Source organism: Ahaetulla prasina, chromosome 5 (genome assembly GCF_028640845.1).
Source record: "Ahaetulla prasina isolate Xishuangbanna chromosome 5, ASM2864084v1, whole genome shotgun sequence".
In the NCBI taxonomy this organism is placed as follows: Eukaryota; Metazoa; Chordata; class Lepidosauria; order Squamata; family Colubridae; genus Ahaetulla; species Ahaetulla prasina.
The window spans coordinates 5,408,759-5,425,606 of record NC_080543.1 but is presented as its reverse complement, the minus strand read 5'-3'; the positions used below and the strand labels follow the sequence as shown (position 1 = coordinate 5,425,606).

The 16,848-nt window shown below is 46.7% G+C and overlaps 1 protein-coding gene across 1 annotated transcript in view; it reads left to right on the top strand.

Annotated features, from left to right (window-relative positions):
• The first annotated feature begins 3,095 nt into the window (after nucleotides 1-3,095).
• Nucleotides 3,096-16,848, top strand: part of DGAT2 (diacylglycerol O-acyltransferase 2) — a 60,886-nt gene continuing 47,133 nt past the window's right edge. The window contains exon 1 of the mRNA XM_058185507.1: nucleotides 3,096-3,184. Within this exon, the coding sequence (XP_058041490.1) occupies nucleotides 3,127-3,184 (58 nt within the window). The 5' untranslated portion in view covers nucleotides 3,096-3,126. The remainder of the gene's footprint in view (nucleotides 3,185-16,848) is intronic.

Below are 16,848 nucleotides of genomic sequence, written 5' to 3'. Positions count from 1 at the left end.
CTTCCTGGATGCCCCTGGTCCTGTGTACCCCTTTATTCTTGCTCTCCTGGTCCTGGGTCCCCTCTTCTGGATATCCCTCCAGTGTGTCCCCTCTTCTGGGTGTCCCTGGGCCTTGGTGTCCCTCTCCTCTGGGCGACCCTCCCTGTGTCCCCTCTTCCTGGGTTCCCTGGTCCTGTGCAGCCCCTTATTCTGACTTTCCTGATCCTGGGTCTCCCCTCTTCTGGGCAACCCTCCAGTGTCCCCTCTTCTTGGGTGTCCCTGAGTGTTTGTGCCCCTTCCTGGGTCTCCTCTTCCTGGGTGTCCCTAAGTCTTTGTGTCCCCCTTTTCCTGGGTCTCCCCCTCTTCTGGGTGACCCTCCAGTGTGTCCCCCTCTTCCTGGATGCCCCCTGGTCCTGTGTACACCTTTATTCTTGCTCTCCCTGGTCCTGGGTCCCCCCCTCTTCTGGGCGACCCTCCAGTGTGTCCCCCTCTTCCTGGATGCCCCCTGGTCCTGTGTACCCCTTTATTCTTGCTCTCCCTGGTCCTGGGTCCCCCCCTCTGGGCAACCTCCAGTGTGTCCCCCTCTTCCTGGATGCCCCCTGGTCCTGTGTACCCCTTTTTTCTTGCTCTCCCTGGTCCTGGGTCCCCCCCTCTTCTGGGCGACCCTCCAGTGTGTCCCCCTCTTCCTGGATGCCCCCTGGTCCTGTGTACCCCTTTATTCTTGCTCTCCCTGGTCCTGGGTCTCCCCCTCTTCTGGGCGACCCTCCAGTGTGTCCCCCTCTTCCTGGATGCCCCCTGGTCCTGTGTACCCCTTTATTCTTGCTCTCCCTGGTCCTGGGTCTCCCCCTCTTCTGGGCGACCCTCCAGTGTGTCCCCCTCTTCCTGGGTGCCCCCTGGTCCTGTGTACCCCTTTATTCTTGCTCTCCATTGTCCTGGGTCTCCTCTCTTCTGGGCGACCCTCCAGTGTGTCCCCTCTTCCTGGATGCCCCTGGTCCTGTGTACCCCTTTATTCTTGCTCTCCTGGTCCTGGGTCTCCCCTCTTCTGGGTGACCCTCCAGTGTGTCCCCTCTTCCTGGATGCCCCTGGTCCTGTGTACCCCTTTATTCTTGCTCTCCCTGGTCCTGGGTCCCCCCCTCTACTGGGCGACCCTCCAGTGTCTCCCCCTCTCCCTGGATGTCCCCTGGCCCTGTGTACCCCTTTATCCTTGCTCTCCCTGGTTCTGGGTCCCCCCCTCTTCTGGGCGACCCTCCAGTGTGTCCCCCTCTTCCTGGATGCCCCCTGGTCCTGTGTACCTCTTTATTCTTGCCCTCCCTGGGCCTGGGTCTCCCCTCTGGGCGACCTCCAGTGTGTCCCCTCTTCCTGGATGCCCCTGGTCCTGTGTACACCTTTATTCTTGCTCTCCTGGTCCTGGGTCCCCTCTTCTGGGCGACCCTCCAGTGTGTCCCCTCTTCCTGGATGCCCCTGGTCCTGTGTACCCCTTTATTCTTGCTCTCCTGGTCCTGGGTCCCCTCTTCTGGGCAACCTCCAGTGTGTCCCCCTCTTCCTGGATGCCCCCTGGTCCTGTGTACCCCTTTATTCTTGCTCTCCCTGGTCCTGGGTCCCCCCCTCTTCTGGGCGACCCTCCAGTGTGTCCCCCTCTTCCTGGATGCCCCCTGGTCCTGTGTACCCCTTTATTCTTGCTCTCCCTGGTCCTGGGTCTCCCCCTCTTCTGGGCGACCCTCCAGTGTGTCCCCCTCTTCCTGGATGCCCCCTGGTCCTGTGTACCCCTTTATTCTTGCTCTCCCTGGTCCTGGGTCTCCCCCTCTTCTGGGCGACCCTCCAGTGTGTCCCCCTCTTCCTGGATGCCCCCTGGTCCTGTGTACCCCTTTATTCTTGCTCTCCCTGGTCCTGGGTCCCCCCCTCTACTGGGCGACCCTCCAGTGTGTCCCCCTCTTCCTGGATGTCCCCTGGTCCTGTGTACCCCTTTATTCTTGCTCTCCCTGGTTCTGGGTCCCCCCCTCTTCTGGGCGACCCTCCAGTGTGTCCCCCTCTTCCTGGATGCCCCCTGGTCCTGTGTACCTCTTTATTCTTGCTCTCCCTGGTCCTGGGTCTCCCCCTCTTCTGGGCGACCCTCCAGTGTGTCCCCCTCTTCCTGGATGCCCCCTGGTCCTGTGTACCCCTTTATTCTTGCTCTCCCTGGTCCTGGGTCCCCCCCTCTTCTGGGCGACCCTCCAGTGTGTCCCCCTCTTCCTGGATGCCCCCTGGTCCTGTGTACCCCTTTATTCTTGCTCTCCCTGGTCCTGGGTCCCCCCCCCTCTTCTGGGCGACCCTCCAGTGTGTCCCCCTCTTCCTGGATGCCCCTGGTCCTGTGCCCCTTTATTCTTGCTCTCCTGGTCCTGGGTCCCCCTCTTCTGGGCGACCCTCCAGTGTGTCCCCCTCTTCTTGAGTGTCCCTGAGTGTTTGTGCCCCCCTTTTCCTGGGTCTCCCCCTCTTCCTGGGTGTCCCTAAGTCTTTGTTTCCCCCTTTTCCTGGGTCTCCCCCTCTTCTGGGTGACCTCCAGTGTGTCCCCTCTTCCTGGATGCCCCTGGTCCTGTGTACCTTTATTCTTGCTCTCCTGGTCCTGGGTCCCCTCTTCTGGGCGACCCTCCAGTGTGTCCCCTCTTCTTGAGTGTCCCTGAGTGTTTGTGCCCCTTCCTGGGTCTCCCCTCTTCCTGGGTGTCCCTAAGTCTTTGTGTCCCCCTTTTCCTGGGTCTCCCCCTCTTCTGGGTGACCCTCCAGTGTGTCCCCCTCTTCCTGGATGCCCCCTGGTCCTGTGTACCCCTTTATTCTTGCTCTCCCTGGTCCTGGGTCTCCCCCTCTTCTGGGCGACCCTCGTCCCAGCGTTCCTCTCCTCCCCGCCTGGCCGAGCGGTGGGGGGGGGGGAGAGGAAGGGTCGCGGCCGGCGGGTCGCGCAGCATCACAATCCCCGGGCGCCGCGCAACGGTCCCGGCTCGAGCCGCCCCTCCGCTTCCCTCCCTCCCTCCGTCCTCCACCTCCACCTCCTCCTCCTCCTCCGCCGTGCCGGCTCCGCCCCGGGCAGGTGCTATAAAGGGCGTCGCGGCGGGCGCTGGGCTGGCTGAGCCTCCGAGCCCCCCGGTCGTTCCGTCCGTCTCCCCTTCCGCGGCATGGATGGGCGCTGACGGAGCCATGAAGACGCTCATCGCTGCCTACGCGGGGGCCCTGCGAGGTAGGACCGGCTCCGCAGGGGGCTGGTGGGGCTGGTGGGGGGGAGCTCAGGATACCGCGCATCTTTCCCCCCTCCTTTTTTTTGCGCATCTTTCGGCCCCCCCCGGCGCGCAGTTGTCTTTCCCTGCGCGGCTTCTCCGCTGGGCAAAAAGTCAAGCTTGCAAGGGGGGTGAGTGGATGGGGTGGATGGGGTTGCGCGAAGAGCCGAAGGATCGCTCCCGGACGATGGACGTGTTGCAAAGAAAGACCCTCCCAAAGAGGAGCAGCAGCAACAACAGCCTTTGGTCTCTCGCCTGGCTTTTGCCTCTGCGTGAGATCCTGAGTCGGGGCTTGGAAGCGCTTAGAGCAGCTTCCAAGAGAAAATTTTTGGTGGTCCGCAGAAAAATGATTTGCATTTTTTTTTATCTTGCACTAAATACTATTTATCTTTTTTTAAAAAAATCATATTGGTGGTCCTCAGGATTTAAAATTATGAATTTAGTGGTCCCTGAGGTCCGAAAAGTTGGAGACCCCTGGGTGGGAGTGGCTGGAAATAATAATAATGAGGATGAGGATGAGGATCACAATAACGACATCTTATATAGGATCTCCTAGGATGTGATATGATATGGTATGAGAAATAGAAGATCTACCACGTAAGATATATAAGATGCAAGACACAGGTATAAATACATATCATATATAAAATATATAAGATGTAATATAATATAGAATATGATACACCTTAGTATAAGACACTGAGTATAAGATCTAGACTAAGATGAAGATTATAAGATAAAGATGTATAAGGTGTAAGGTATTATATGATGTGATATATGATATATAATACAAGATATACAGTAAGATGAAGGTAGAAGATACAAGGTATAATATATGATACAATATAATACAATGTACAATACAAGATATACAGTAAGATGAAGGTAAAGAAATAAAGTATAATATATGATACAATATAATACGATGTACAATACAAGATATACAGTAAGATGAAGGTAAAGAAATAAGGTATAATATATGACAATGTAATACGATGTACAAGATATATAGTATATATCATATAGAAGATGTAAGAATATAATAATATAAGGTATAATATATGATATAATATGTGAAATAAGATATACAATATAAGATATATGAAGATATAAGATAAGATATAAGATATATAAGGTAATATATATAATATATGATAAATATATGATATAAGATCTAAAGTATAAAATATATAACATGAAGATATAAAATAAAGATATGAAATACACTATGATGTATATTACAATAATATACTGTCTTTCCCCGAAAATAAGACCTTGTCTTATATTTTTTTGAATCCTGAAATAAGTGCTTGGCCTTATTGCCATGCTCTCAAAAGCCCGATTGGGTTTATTATCAGGGGATGTCTTATTTTTGGGGAAACAGGGTATATATTAACACAAAATAACATACATTTAATGTAATGTAATATATGTTCATATACATTAATATAATGTAATATAGGATTGCGTAGGTCCCTTCCAGTCCTATTATTCTATGTTCCATCTGCCTCTCCCAGATTCTTGCAAAGGACTTTAAAAGTGCCTAAAAATGCGAAATCCTGATAAACGTTTGGCTGACTGTGCCGTCCCCATAATAATAATTATTTCTATGATTTGGGGGAGACCCTCCTCCCCTCCCTGTATTTGACTTGCACACTTTTGTATCGAAATATATGGATACCAACAATTGGAAAAGCAGGACTGGTTTAAATGCGCTGCTTTGGCGAGTTTGTGTGCTTCTTTCTTTCTTTCTTTCTTTTTTTAAAGAAGTAATTTTTGGTTTAGTGGAATCATTGAGGCTGTTGGTTTGATTTACACATGAATGATTAGATTTTACTTCATCTTATTCTGATTTTCGGTTGGTTTTCGGCCCTGTCTGTCTGGGGTTAGGTAATGCTGTAATATGTCGTGAATTGGTGTTTATTGCTTTAGTACAATATTTTTCAAGCTTGGCCACTTGAAGATGGGTGGAATTTCAACTCCCAGAATTCCCCAGCCAGCACACTGACTGGAGAGTTCTGGGAGTTGAAGTCCATCCATGTTAGCTGAGGAGGATTGTGGGAGGCTACACATTTAATGCACATTTAATGCACCGTTTCCCAATCTTAGCATGGCTGGCTGGCGAATTCTGGGAATTGAAGTCCACCCTTCTTCAAGTGGCCAAGGTTGATAAATACTGATTTAGGAGCGAAGCTGATGCTCACGCAGGGCTCCAGCATGTCCGCTCTAAGTTCTAACCATGGTGAGTTTTGAATGCTGGTTAGTTTTCCAGGCCTTCGTACATTTTGGAACTTAGAAATGGGGTTTAATCTGGCCTTCATTTAAGGATCTTTTGTGAACTCAGCCGACAGGGAGGAGTAATTTATCATCTTATCTAGTCATCACAAAAACATTTTTTGGGGGGGAACTTCACTTCTTTTGATTATAACAAAGCTTGAAAAACAGGTAAGGTGCCAATTCCGGACACTGTACTCTCTTGCAAAATGGCAAGGCTGGCGTAGTGGAGCTTCCGTGTGTTCATGCAGTCTACCTCTTGAATCTGTTTCTGCTAGGAACCCTCAAGAAAGAGGGATCATCAGTGGCTAAGACCTTGAGCTTGTCAATCGGAAAGGTCGGCAGTTCGGCGCTTCGAATCCCTAGTACAGGTCTCCTGCGTGAGCACGGGGTTGGACTACATGACCTCCGAGGTCCCCTCCAACTCTGTTACTGTTACGTTATTTCCACTCCTGGGAGAGCAGGAGGGCCAGTCTTCTGCTCTGACCAGCCTGATCTTTCGTGATCTGTTGCTTGTTTTTGCGAGAAAGGTGAACTTTAGATTCTTCAAACTCTTGTTAAACTTAATCTCTCGGCTATCTCGGGAATGAGTGCGGACAGCGCCAGCAAGGTCACACTGATGATCCACCTGCCAAAATCTCTGTGGGGCTCAGCACAGAAGAAGGTTGCACAGTTGCAGGAACTGGGTATGTCTAGTTTAATGAAAAGAAGGATTATGATAGCATCTTCCAATATCTCAGGGGCTGCCACAAAGAAGAGGGAGTCGGACTTCTTCTCCAAAGCACCTGAAGGCAGGGCAAGAAGCAATGGGTGGAAACTCATCAAGGAGAGAAGCAACTTAGAACTAAGGAGAAATTTCCTGACAGTCAGAACAATTAATCAGTGGAAACTTTTAAGAAAATGTTGGATAACCATTTGCCTGCAATGGTGTAGGGTTTCCTGCCTGGGCAGAGGGTTGGACTAGAAGACCTCCAAGGTCCCTTCCAACTCTGTTATTATGTTACGTTAAGGCTCCGATCTGGCAGGACCTTTGGGTGCCCAGCTGGCAAAATACAGCTAGTCCTCGACTTATGACCATAATTGAGCCCGAAATGTTTGTTGCTAACTGAAACATTTGTTAAATGAATTGTGCCCCATTTTGCCACCTTGAGTGTTAAGCGAATCACTGCAGCTGTTAAGTTAGTAACACAGTTGGTAGATGAAGGTCTGGTTTTCCCCATTAATTTTGCTTAGAAGTGAAAGTTAGCGGGTTGATTTGGAGCCAATCACCAGGAGACGGTGAGTTCTAGTCCCGCCTTAGGCATGAAAGCTGACTGGGAGATTGGGCCAATCATTAGGGGATGGTGAGTTCTAGTCCCGCCTTGGGCACAAAAGCCAGCTGGGTGATTGGACCAACCATGAGGAGAGGGTGAATTCTAGTCTTGCCTTAAGCATGAAAGCTGACTGGGTGATTGGGCCAATCACCAGGAGACGGTGAGTTCTAGTCCCGCCTTAGGCATGAAAGCTGACTGGGTGATTGGGCCAATCACTAGGGGATGGTGAGTTCTAGTCCCGCCTTGGGCACAAAAGCCAGCTGGGTGATTGGACCAATCACCAGGAGACTGTGAGTTGTAGTTCTGCCTTAGGCATGAACGCTGGTTGGCTGATTTTGGGCCAATCACCAGGAGAAGGTTGGGTAAATTTAGGCCAATCATAGGGGTGCTGCAGTGGTTGTTCCTTATTGGTCCTAAGTCACTTTTTTCAGTGCCGTTCTAACTTGGTTACTAAAAAATTGGTTGTAAGTTGAGGACTATCTGTACCATCATTCTGTTCCCATCAAAGCCACATTTTATATTTTTAATTTATTAAATGCTTTTCCAAGAGCCAGCGTTGTCCAAAGATAATTTGTATGGTCATGTGGCCAGCATGGCTATAAACCGAAGCACACACAATGCTGTTATTTTCCCATTAAGTGGTACCTATTTATCTACTTGCCTTTCCATGCTTTCCAAGTGCTAGTTGGGTAGGAGCCGGAGCAAGAACGGGAGCGCACCCCATCACATGGCACTTGGGTCTCGAACCCAGGCTATCAGCTTTCCAACTGACAACTTCAATGTCTTTAACCACTGAGCTATCCCACCCATCTCTCTCCCTTTCCCCCTCTCCCCCATCCTAGTCACCCATCTATCCATCCATCTCTTTCTCTCTCAGTTTATCTATCTAGAAGAGCTGTGGTGGCGCAGTGGTTAGAATGCAGTACTGCAGGCTATTTCTCCTGATTGCTGGCTGCCAGCAGTTTGGCAATTTGAATCTCACCAGCTCAAGGTTGACTCAGCCTTCCATCCTTCCAAGGTGGGTAAAATGAGGACCCAAATTGTTGGGGCCAATAGGCTGACTCTGTAAACTTAAGAGAGGGCTGTAAAGCACTGTGAAGCGGTATATAAGTCTATCCATCCATCTATCCATCTATCATCTCTCTCTCTCTCTCTCTCTCTCATCTGTCCCTCTATTTGTCTATCTCTTTGTCTTCTCTGTCTATTTCTCTCTGTCTCTCTCCCCTCTCTCATCTCTCCCTCTATTTGTCTGTCTGTCTGTCTGTCTGTCTATCTATTTATCTATCATCATCTGTCTCTCTCTGTCTCTCTCTCTTTCTCTCTCTCTCGTCTCTCTCTCTCTCTGTCTCTATCTATCTATCTATCTCTATCTATCTCTATCTATCTATCTATCTATCTATCTATCTATCTATCTATCTATCTATCTATCTATCTATCGTCTATCTCTGTCTCTGTCTCTCTCTCATCTATCTCTATCTATCTATCTATCTATCTATCTATCTATCTATCTATCTATCTATCTATCTATCTATCTATCTATCTATCTATCTATCCCACTATTTGTCTCTCTCTGTCTATCTCTGTCTGTCTGTCTGTCTCTCTCCCCCCCCTCTATTTGTCTCTCTCTGTCTATCTCTCTCTCTCTCTCTCTCCAGCTCTCTCTCTCTCTCTCTCTCTCATCTAGATATCATTATCACCATCATCCTATATTTATAGATACTTATGGAGATAGGTTGTTTTATTTTAATGTTGCAAGCTGCTCAAGAGTTACCTTGCGGCAAGATGGACAGTAAACCAATTTAATAAATAAATATTTAACATCGGATAGTCTTGCAAACTTCCTACCGGATTCCTCTCGTTCCCTACTGTATAGAAAAGCTAACCGCCTTCTTAAAGTCGCAGGCAGAAAAGATTTCTCCAGATGTTACAGCCTAGCTTCATTAACTCTAGGGATTTTTTTTTGTTTTTTTAGGTCTTATCTGTCACACCTAATTGCATCGGTGTCCTTGTCTGTTGTCTGCCTGGTTTTTCCGGCTGTTTTCCTTTTCTGCAGTTTTCCAATCCACGTTTGTATCTGTCACTGCTGCGGTTGGCCTGAAGCTTGGCAATTGATGAATGGTTAGGTAAAACAGGTGAGATCAGGCTTAATGGGCTGTGAGAATAACCTTGAGAAGCAGAAATGAAGAACACGAGCCAGACAGTGGTCGGCTTAATATCCTAGTTTTAGAATAGAAATAGAACAAGAAAAGTTGGAAGGGACCTTGGAGGTCTTCTAGTCCAGGGCTCTCGAACCTTGGCAACTTTAAGACTTGTGGACTTCAACTCCCAGCAAAGCTGGCTGAGGAATTCTGGGAGTTGAAGTCCACAAGTCTTAAAGTTGCCAAGGTTCGAGACCCCTGTTCTAGTCCAACCCCCCTGCTTAGGCAGGAAACCCTACACCACTTCAGACAAATGGTTATCCAACCTCTTCTTAAAAATTTCCAGTGTTGGAACATTCACAATTTCAGGTGGCAAATTGTTCCACTGATTAATTGTTCTCACTGTCAGGAAATTTCTCCTTAGTTCTAAGTTGCTTCTCTCCTTGGTTAGTTTCCACCCGTTGCTTCTTGTCCTGCCCTCAGGTGCTTTGGAGAATAGTTTGACTCCAGTCGTGGGTTTCAAAAATGTTCGCTACGGATTCGGTGGGCGTGGTTAGGTGGGGGACATGTGACTAAGTGGGTGTGCCCAACTTGACGTCACTCACGCCCACATCCACGCAGTCACATGACACCCCCCCACCTAGCCATACCCACAGGAAAAGGTAGGAAATTTTTTGGAATTAACGCCTATCTACCCCCGCCCTCCCTTCGTCAGTCCCCCCCACCCATTTCCCCTCCTTTAGCGGCCCTGGCCCTAGTCCCGCTTCCTTCCCTTCCACTGCCTCTTTGTTCGGGCCGCTTACCTTCCGCGGTGGCTGGTATAGAGTCCAGAAGGTGAGCTGATCAGAGTTTTTGGCGGCCCCCAGCCAGCTGCTGGAAAGTGGCTGGTAAAGAAGTACCGGAGGTCGTGGAAAAAGCTGCTGTTGTCACCGCCATTTTCTTCGCACATGCGCATCCCATTGGACTTGCAAGGCAATGTGTGCATGAAGAACATGGCGGCAAAAAAATGGGAGGTGGAGTGAGCGACCGGGGTACCTGTTCAGAGGTGTGGCCAGCTGGCCATTGCTACCGGTTCGGCAACCTTGACCAAATTTCTCCCAACGGTACACGCGAACCGGTGCAAACCGGCTGATTTTTTTTAAAAAATTTGCATTTATATCCCACCCTTCTCCGAAGACTCAGGGCGGCTTACAATGTGTCAAGCAATAGTCTTCATCCATTTGTATATTATATACAAAGTCAACTTATTGCCCCCAACAATCTGGGTCCTCATTTTACCTACCTTATAAAGGATGGAAGGCTGAGTCAATCTTGGGCCTGGTGGGACTCGAACCTGCAGTAATTGCAAGCAGCTGCTGTTAATAACAGACTGTCTTACCAGTCTGAGCCACCAGAGGCCCTTACCTCTGTTTGACTCCCTCTTCTTTGGGGCAGCCCCTGAATTATTGGAAGACTGCTATCGTGTCTCCCCTCGTCCTTCTTTTCATCAGACAAGACATGCCGAGTTCCTGCAACCGTTTTGGTATCCTGGTCCGGTTTACTTCGAAGGGCAGACATCAGAGGAGTTCTTTGGGAGGCGGGAACATTGTAGGTAGTCCTCGACTTATAACCATTTATTTAGTGACCGTTCGAAGTTACAACCGCGCTGAAAAAAAGTGACTTAGGAAGTTTTTCACACTTAATGACCCCTGCAGCATCCCCATGGTCACATGATCGAAATTCAGAAACTTGGTAACTGGCATGCATCTATGTCAGATGCCCACAAAAGGGGATGGCATGACCCTGGGACATTGCAACCCGTCAGAAATATGCCAGTAGCCTTATCCCCGGGGTCATGCGATACCATTTTGCGACCTTCTGAGCAAGCAAAGTCAATGGGGAAGCCTCGATTTGTTTAACAAACCATGTTACTAATTTAAGAACCGCGGAGATCTCCTAAAAACGGTGGCAAGAAAGGTTGCAAAATGGAGCGAGACCTCAGTTAGCGACCGACTTGCTCCGCAATGGAAATTTGGGGCTCAGTTGTGGTCGTAAGTCGAGGACTAGCTGTATTTAAAAGGCTTGATCGCTCTGCAAGATCTGGAAAAAAAAAAAACCCATCTCTCTAACGAGGTAGGAAGGAACGAAGACATAAGTTTGGAGAAGCTATTTGGCTATTATTAATAAAACTCGAGCTTAGCCCCGGGAAACGGGAAAACGTGAGAAAGAAATTGAAATTTTAACTTGCCTTGACGTGCTTTGGAATAAGTGAGAAAGAAGCAAAGTCAATTTTCAAGATTCTAGTGTTATAGTATTTCTCAGTATTTCTCAACTTGGTCAACTTTAAGACACGTGGAGTTCAGTTCCCAGAATTCCCCAACCAGCCCTGCTGGCTGGGGAATTCTGGGAGCTGAAGTTCCACATGTCTTATAATTGCCAAGGTTGGAAAAGCATTCGGTTAAGATGTTGAGCTGCCACTGTGAGTAATTCCCCTCTGACTTGGGATCTCTTCCCTCCCTCCCTCCCTCTCTCTCTCTCTCTCTCTCATTTCAATCCCTCCTACCTCCCAGGGCTGTTGTGCTGGGGGAGAAAAATAACGATCAGGATTGTTTGAAACATAGCAAACTGACAGCAGAAAAAGACCTAGTAGTCTGTCTTTCTTTCTTTCTTTCTTTCTCTTTCTTTCTTTCTTTCTTTCTTTCTTCCTTCCTTCCTTCCTTCCTTCCTTCCTTCCTCTTCCTTTCTTTCTCTTCCCTCCCTTCTCTTCTTTCTTTCTCTTCTTCCTCCCTCCCTCCCTTCTCTCTCTCTTTCTTTCTTTCTTCCTTTTTTTCCTTCCTTCCTCTTTCTCTCTTTCTTTCTTTCTCTTCCTCCTCCTCTCTCTCTCTCTCTCTCTCATTTCAATCCCTCCTACCTCCCAGGGCTGTTGTGCTGGGGGAGAAAAATAACGATCAGGATTGTTTGAAACATAGCAAACTGACAGCAGAAAAAGACCTAGTAGTCTGTCTTTCTTTCTTTCTTTCTTTCTCTTTCTTTCTTTCTTTCTTTCTTTCTTTCTTTCTTCCTTCCTTCCTTCCTTCCTTCCTTCCTCTTCCTTTCTTTCTCTTCCCTCCCTTCTCTTCTTTCTTTCTCTTCTTCCTCCCTCCCTCCCTTCTCTCTCTCTTTCTTTCTTTCTTCCTTTTTTTCCTTCCTTCCTTCCTCTTTCTCTCTTTCTTTCTTTCTCTTCCCTCCCTCCTCTTCTTTCTTTCTTTCTCTTCTTCCTCCCTTACTCCCTTCTCTCTCTTTCTCTCTCTTTCTTTCTTTCTTCTCCCTTCCTCCCCCTTCACTCACTCACTCACTCTCTCTCTCTCTGTCTTTCTTTCTTTCTTTCTTTCTTTCTTTCTTTCTTTCTTTCTTTCTTTCTTTCTTTCTTTCTTTTTCTTTCTCTTTTTCCTCTCTCCATTCTCTCTCTCTCTCTCTCTTTTTCCTCCCACTCTCTCTCTCTCTCTCTCTCGCTTTCTTTCGTATTTTTACATTTCATTTTATTTTAATTTTTGTTGGATGATGGCCATGTGCTTTTCCCAAGTATGTTTAAACTCGTGTTATGTACATCACCTTGAGGAAATGATAGGCTATACATCGAAGGAATGAATACATTAATCGGCGTAACTTGTGTGAGTGAAGGATAGCAATTCCCCAGAGCATTAAAACTGGTTTAAGCGACAGGCTGTCTTACCTAGCGAAGTTTTCTTAGCTACTGTCCCTGTTGGAAACTAAGGTTCCTGATTGATTTATCTGAAATGCACATCAATAGAGTGGCATGTTGTTAACGGTTCATTCCACAAGTTTTGGGGGGAAAAAATGAACAAACTTGCAGAGCAAGCTCTCTGTAATACAGTAGCGCTTGCTAAAAATATGATTTTTATTCCCTGGAGCTCCAGGAGATATGACTCTTAACACGTTAAACCTTTTTTCCTGTAGGCTGGAAATATTCTGCGGATTAAGATTTAAAGGTAGCCTATTTCCAAGATCCGGTAATATGATGGTCAGGATGAATGATCGTAATAACAGCATAAGAGTTGGAAGGGACCTTGGAGGTCTTCTAGTCCAACCCCCTGCTTAGGCAGGAAACCTTGCACCATTTCAGACAAAGGGTTGTCCAATTTCTTCTTTAAAACTTCCAGTGTTGGAGCATTCACAACTTCTGGTGGCAAGTAGTTCCACTGGTTAATTGTTCTAAACATCAGGAAATTCCTCCTTAGTTCTAGGTTGCTTCTCTCCTTGATTAATTTCCACCCATTGCTTCTTGTCTTGTCTTTAGGTGTTTTGGAGAATAGCTTGACTCCCTCTTCTTTGTGGCAGCCCCTCGAATATTAAAACATTTAATAATTCGAATATTATTTGTCTGAAATGGTGTAGGTTTTCCTGCCTCGGCAGGGGGTTGGACTAGAAGACCTCCAAGGTCCCTTCCAACTCTGTTATTATATTATATGTCAAAATGCAGCACCTGTTTGTGGCTAGAGACGTAAGGATTGTTTTCTTACCTGGATGTATTGGCTCTTAATCGCAGCCGCTTCTCAGTTCATGGTTGGTTCTGGATGCTGGTTTGAATTTGGATTGTCGGAGTGGGGCGAAGCCTTAGCAACATGGGAAATTGTCCCCGAGTTGTGACTTTTAGCGTAAGCAAATAGGGAAATTAGAACCGTCGAGTTGCAAGGAACTTTAGAGGCCATGTAGTCCAACCCCCTGCTCGGTGTAGGATCTATGAATGGATGAAAACCTCCATGATTGAAAACCCACCATTTCATGTGACGGTCTGTTCCGCTGGCTAACCGCTTCCTAGTGTCAAGAAGTCATTCCCGACATTTGATTTGAAGTTTCTTCCTCCTATAGCTAGTCCTTGACTTACAACCATTCCTTTGGTGATTATCTGAAGTTACAATACCATTGAAACAAGTGACCATCCTTGCACTTACAACAGTCCCTGCTTAATGACTGCCTAATTCACTTAACAACTGCAGTGATTTGTTTAACAACTGTGGGGAAAGGTTGTACAACTGGGTGCAACTTACTTAACGACTGTCTTGCTTAGCAGCGGAAATTCTTTGTGAGCCACCTGGAGTCACCGAGATTGAGTTAACCTTTCTTAAATAAATACATACATACATAAATTAGCGTTGTAAGTCGAGAACTATCTGTAACTAGACATAGCCACCGTCTAACTCTTACACCCATTTAATCCTGTCAAATGCTATTCCAGTCAGGAACAAACCCAGTTGGAGCATTTACACAATTTGGTGTAGTGGTTTAAGATACCAGGCTAGAAAGCAAGAGACGGCGAGTTCAAGTCCTGCCTTAGCCGTGAAGGCTGACTGGGTGACTCTGGGCCAATAACTGGGAGATGGTGAGTTCTAGTTCTGCCTTAGGCATGAAAGCTGGCTGGGAACCTTTGGGCCAATCTCCAGGAGACGGTGAGTTCTAGTTCTATCTTAGACATGAAAGCTGATGGGAGACTTTGGGCCAATCATCGGGAGATGGTAAGTTCTAGTTCCACCTTAGGCATGAAAGCTGACTGGGAAACTTTGGCTGAATCACCAGGAGACGGTGAGTTCTAGTTCCACTTTAAGAATGACAGCCAACTGTTTGACTTCGGGCCAGTCCCCTCTCTCTCAACCCACCTTACAGGATTGCTGTAGGGAAAAATAGCAGGAGAAAAGGTGTGCTGGACGGGTTTGCTGCCTGGAGTTATTTGCAGAACTAATAGACAGAAAATAAATAAATAAAAGCAACAAAACGCTCCGAATCTCAGGTTATTTTTAAATAATTTCTTTGTGGTTTAGTGTGCTGTGCAGATGTAGTTTTTCTGAGTTTATGCTTCAGGTTGTTGTATGAATCCGGAGAAAGGATTAATTTCATTCCGAGTGGTCGGTGCGAGTGGAATCCATCTTGGGAGCTCCGAAGAGTTCCAATAAACAAACATTGCAGACTTCAGTCCCAGGGCAGAGGGGAACACCCAACCGATAACGCATTGGAAGAAATTGTACTTTATTCGGTATTGCTTCATTTGGCTTCACTTCACCCAAGGTTGCGTAGAGAGTCCAAACTCATGGCTTTGTGCCACCGGAGTGTTTTACATGATAAATAAATACTGAGCTACCCCAACAGAGATTAGATTTCACCCGCTCCTTGGATGTTTGCCCAAGAACCAGGTGAAAAATAAAATAAAATAAAGAGAGCTTTGCAGGCATTGGAGTTTCTGTGGGCCAGCGTTAAATAAGGCATAGGGGCAGGGGGTGAGTTTCACCTACCTTTACCACTGGTTCGCATGTGGGTGCTGTCCACACATTCGCCCACCCTTCTGTGCATGTGCAGAACTGTGCAGAACTGCAGAAAAAATAATTGCTACCAACTTGCCTTCCATTGAGGACCTGTATACTGCACGAATCAAGAAGAGGGCCGTGAAAATATTTGCAGATCCCTCGCATCCTGGACATAAACTGTTTCAACTCCTACCCTCAAAACGACGCTATAGAGCACTGCACACCAGAACAACTAGACACAAGAACAGTTTTTTCCCGAAGGCCATCACTCTGCTAAACAAATAATTCCCTCAACACTGTCAGACTATTTACTGAATCTGCACTACTATTAATCGTTTCATAATTCCCATCACCAATCTCTTTCCACTTATGACTGTATGACTATAACTTGTTGCTGGCAATCCTTATGATTTATATTGATATATTGATCATCAATTGTGTTGTAAATGTTGTACCTCGATGAACGTATCTTTTCTTTTATGTACACTGAGAGCATATGCACCAAGACAAATTCCTTGTGTGTCCAATCACACTTGGCCAATAAAATTATATTCTATTCTATTCTATGCGCCCGGCCTCGAAAATGTGCCTAAATAGCATGACTTGGAGCCGGGGCGGGTGGGTGAGCCTAGGGGTGAAATCCTCCCATTTCGGACCGGATCCGGTAGCGATGGTGGCGGGTGGTTCGGAGAAGAGCCCAAAATTTCAAGTCTGGTGACATAAGGTTTTTTGTTGCAAGCAGAGGAGTGGAAGACTCTTCTCGTGAAATATCTCTGGACTCGTTCGATTGTATTAATGTCTGATACGCACTGCGGGTTCCAGACAGACGAGCTGTATTCAAGAATTGGTCTAGCAAAGATTTTGTATGCTCTAATTAGCAGTACAATGTTACTGGGAGAAGAAGCTACGCAAGATTAGGTTAACAGCTCTTAATGCCTTTTTGGCAATGCTGTTACAGTGAACTCTGGCGCTTAGATCATTAGAGATGAGTATTCTAAGGTCCTTGACAGAGTGAGGGTCGTCTACAAGGTCATATCTGCCCAGCTTGTATTTTGTGTTCTGATTTTTTTTTGCCAATGTGTAAGACAGAGCATTTGTTGGTTGAGATTTGGAGTTGCCAATCGTTTGACCGTTCTGACACATAGTCAAGGTCTTTTTGTAGAGTAGCAGCCTTGTCAGTGGTGGTGAATAGTTTTACATCATCCGCAAAGAGACCGCAGTTGCTTATAATATGATTGCAAAGATCATTTATGTAAAGTATAAAGAGTGGGGGTCCTAAAACGCTGCCTTGGGGGACACTGTTGTTTACAGGTGCAGGATTAGATAAGGTAGTCCCTATTTTGACTACTTGTTGCCTGTTTGATAGGAATGCAACTACCCGCTTATGCAGGAATCCGGAAATGCCATAAGATTTTAGTTTTAGAAGTAATTTGTCGTGTACCACTGAATCGAAGGCTTTACAGAAGTCTATGTAAATTGCGTCTATTGATTTACCCTGGTCGAGTTTTGAAGTCCATATGTTTTTGCAGTCTAAGAGTTGCAGATTGCAGGACAATTTTTTTCGGAAGCCAAATTGCTTGTTAGAGAGTAGAATAGAATAGAATAGAATAGAATAGAATAGAATAGA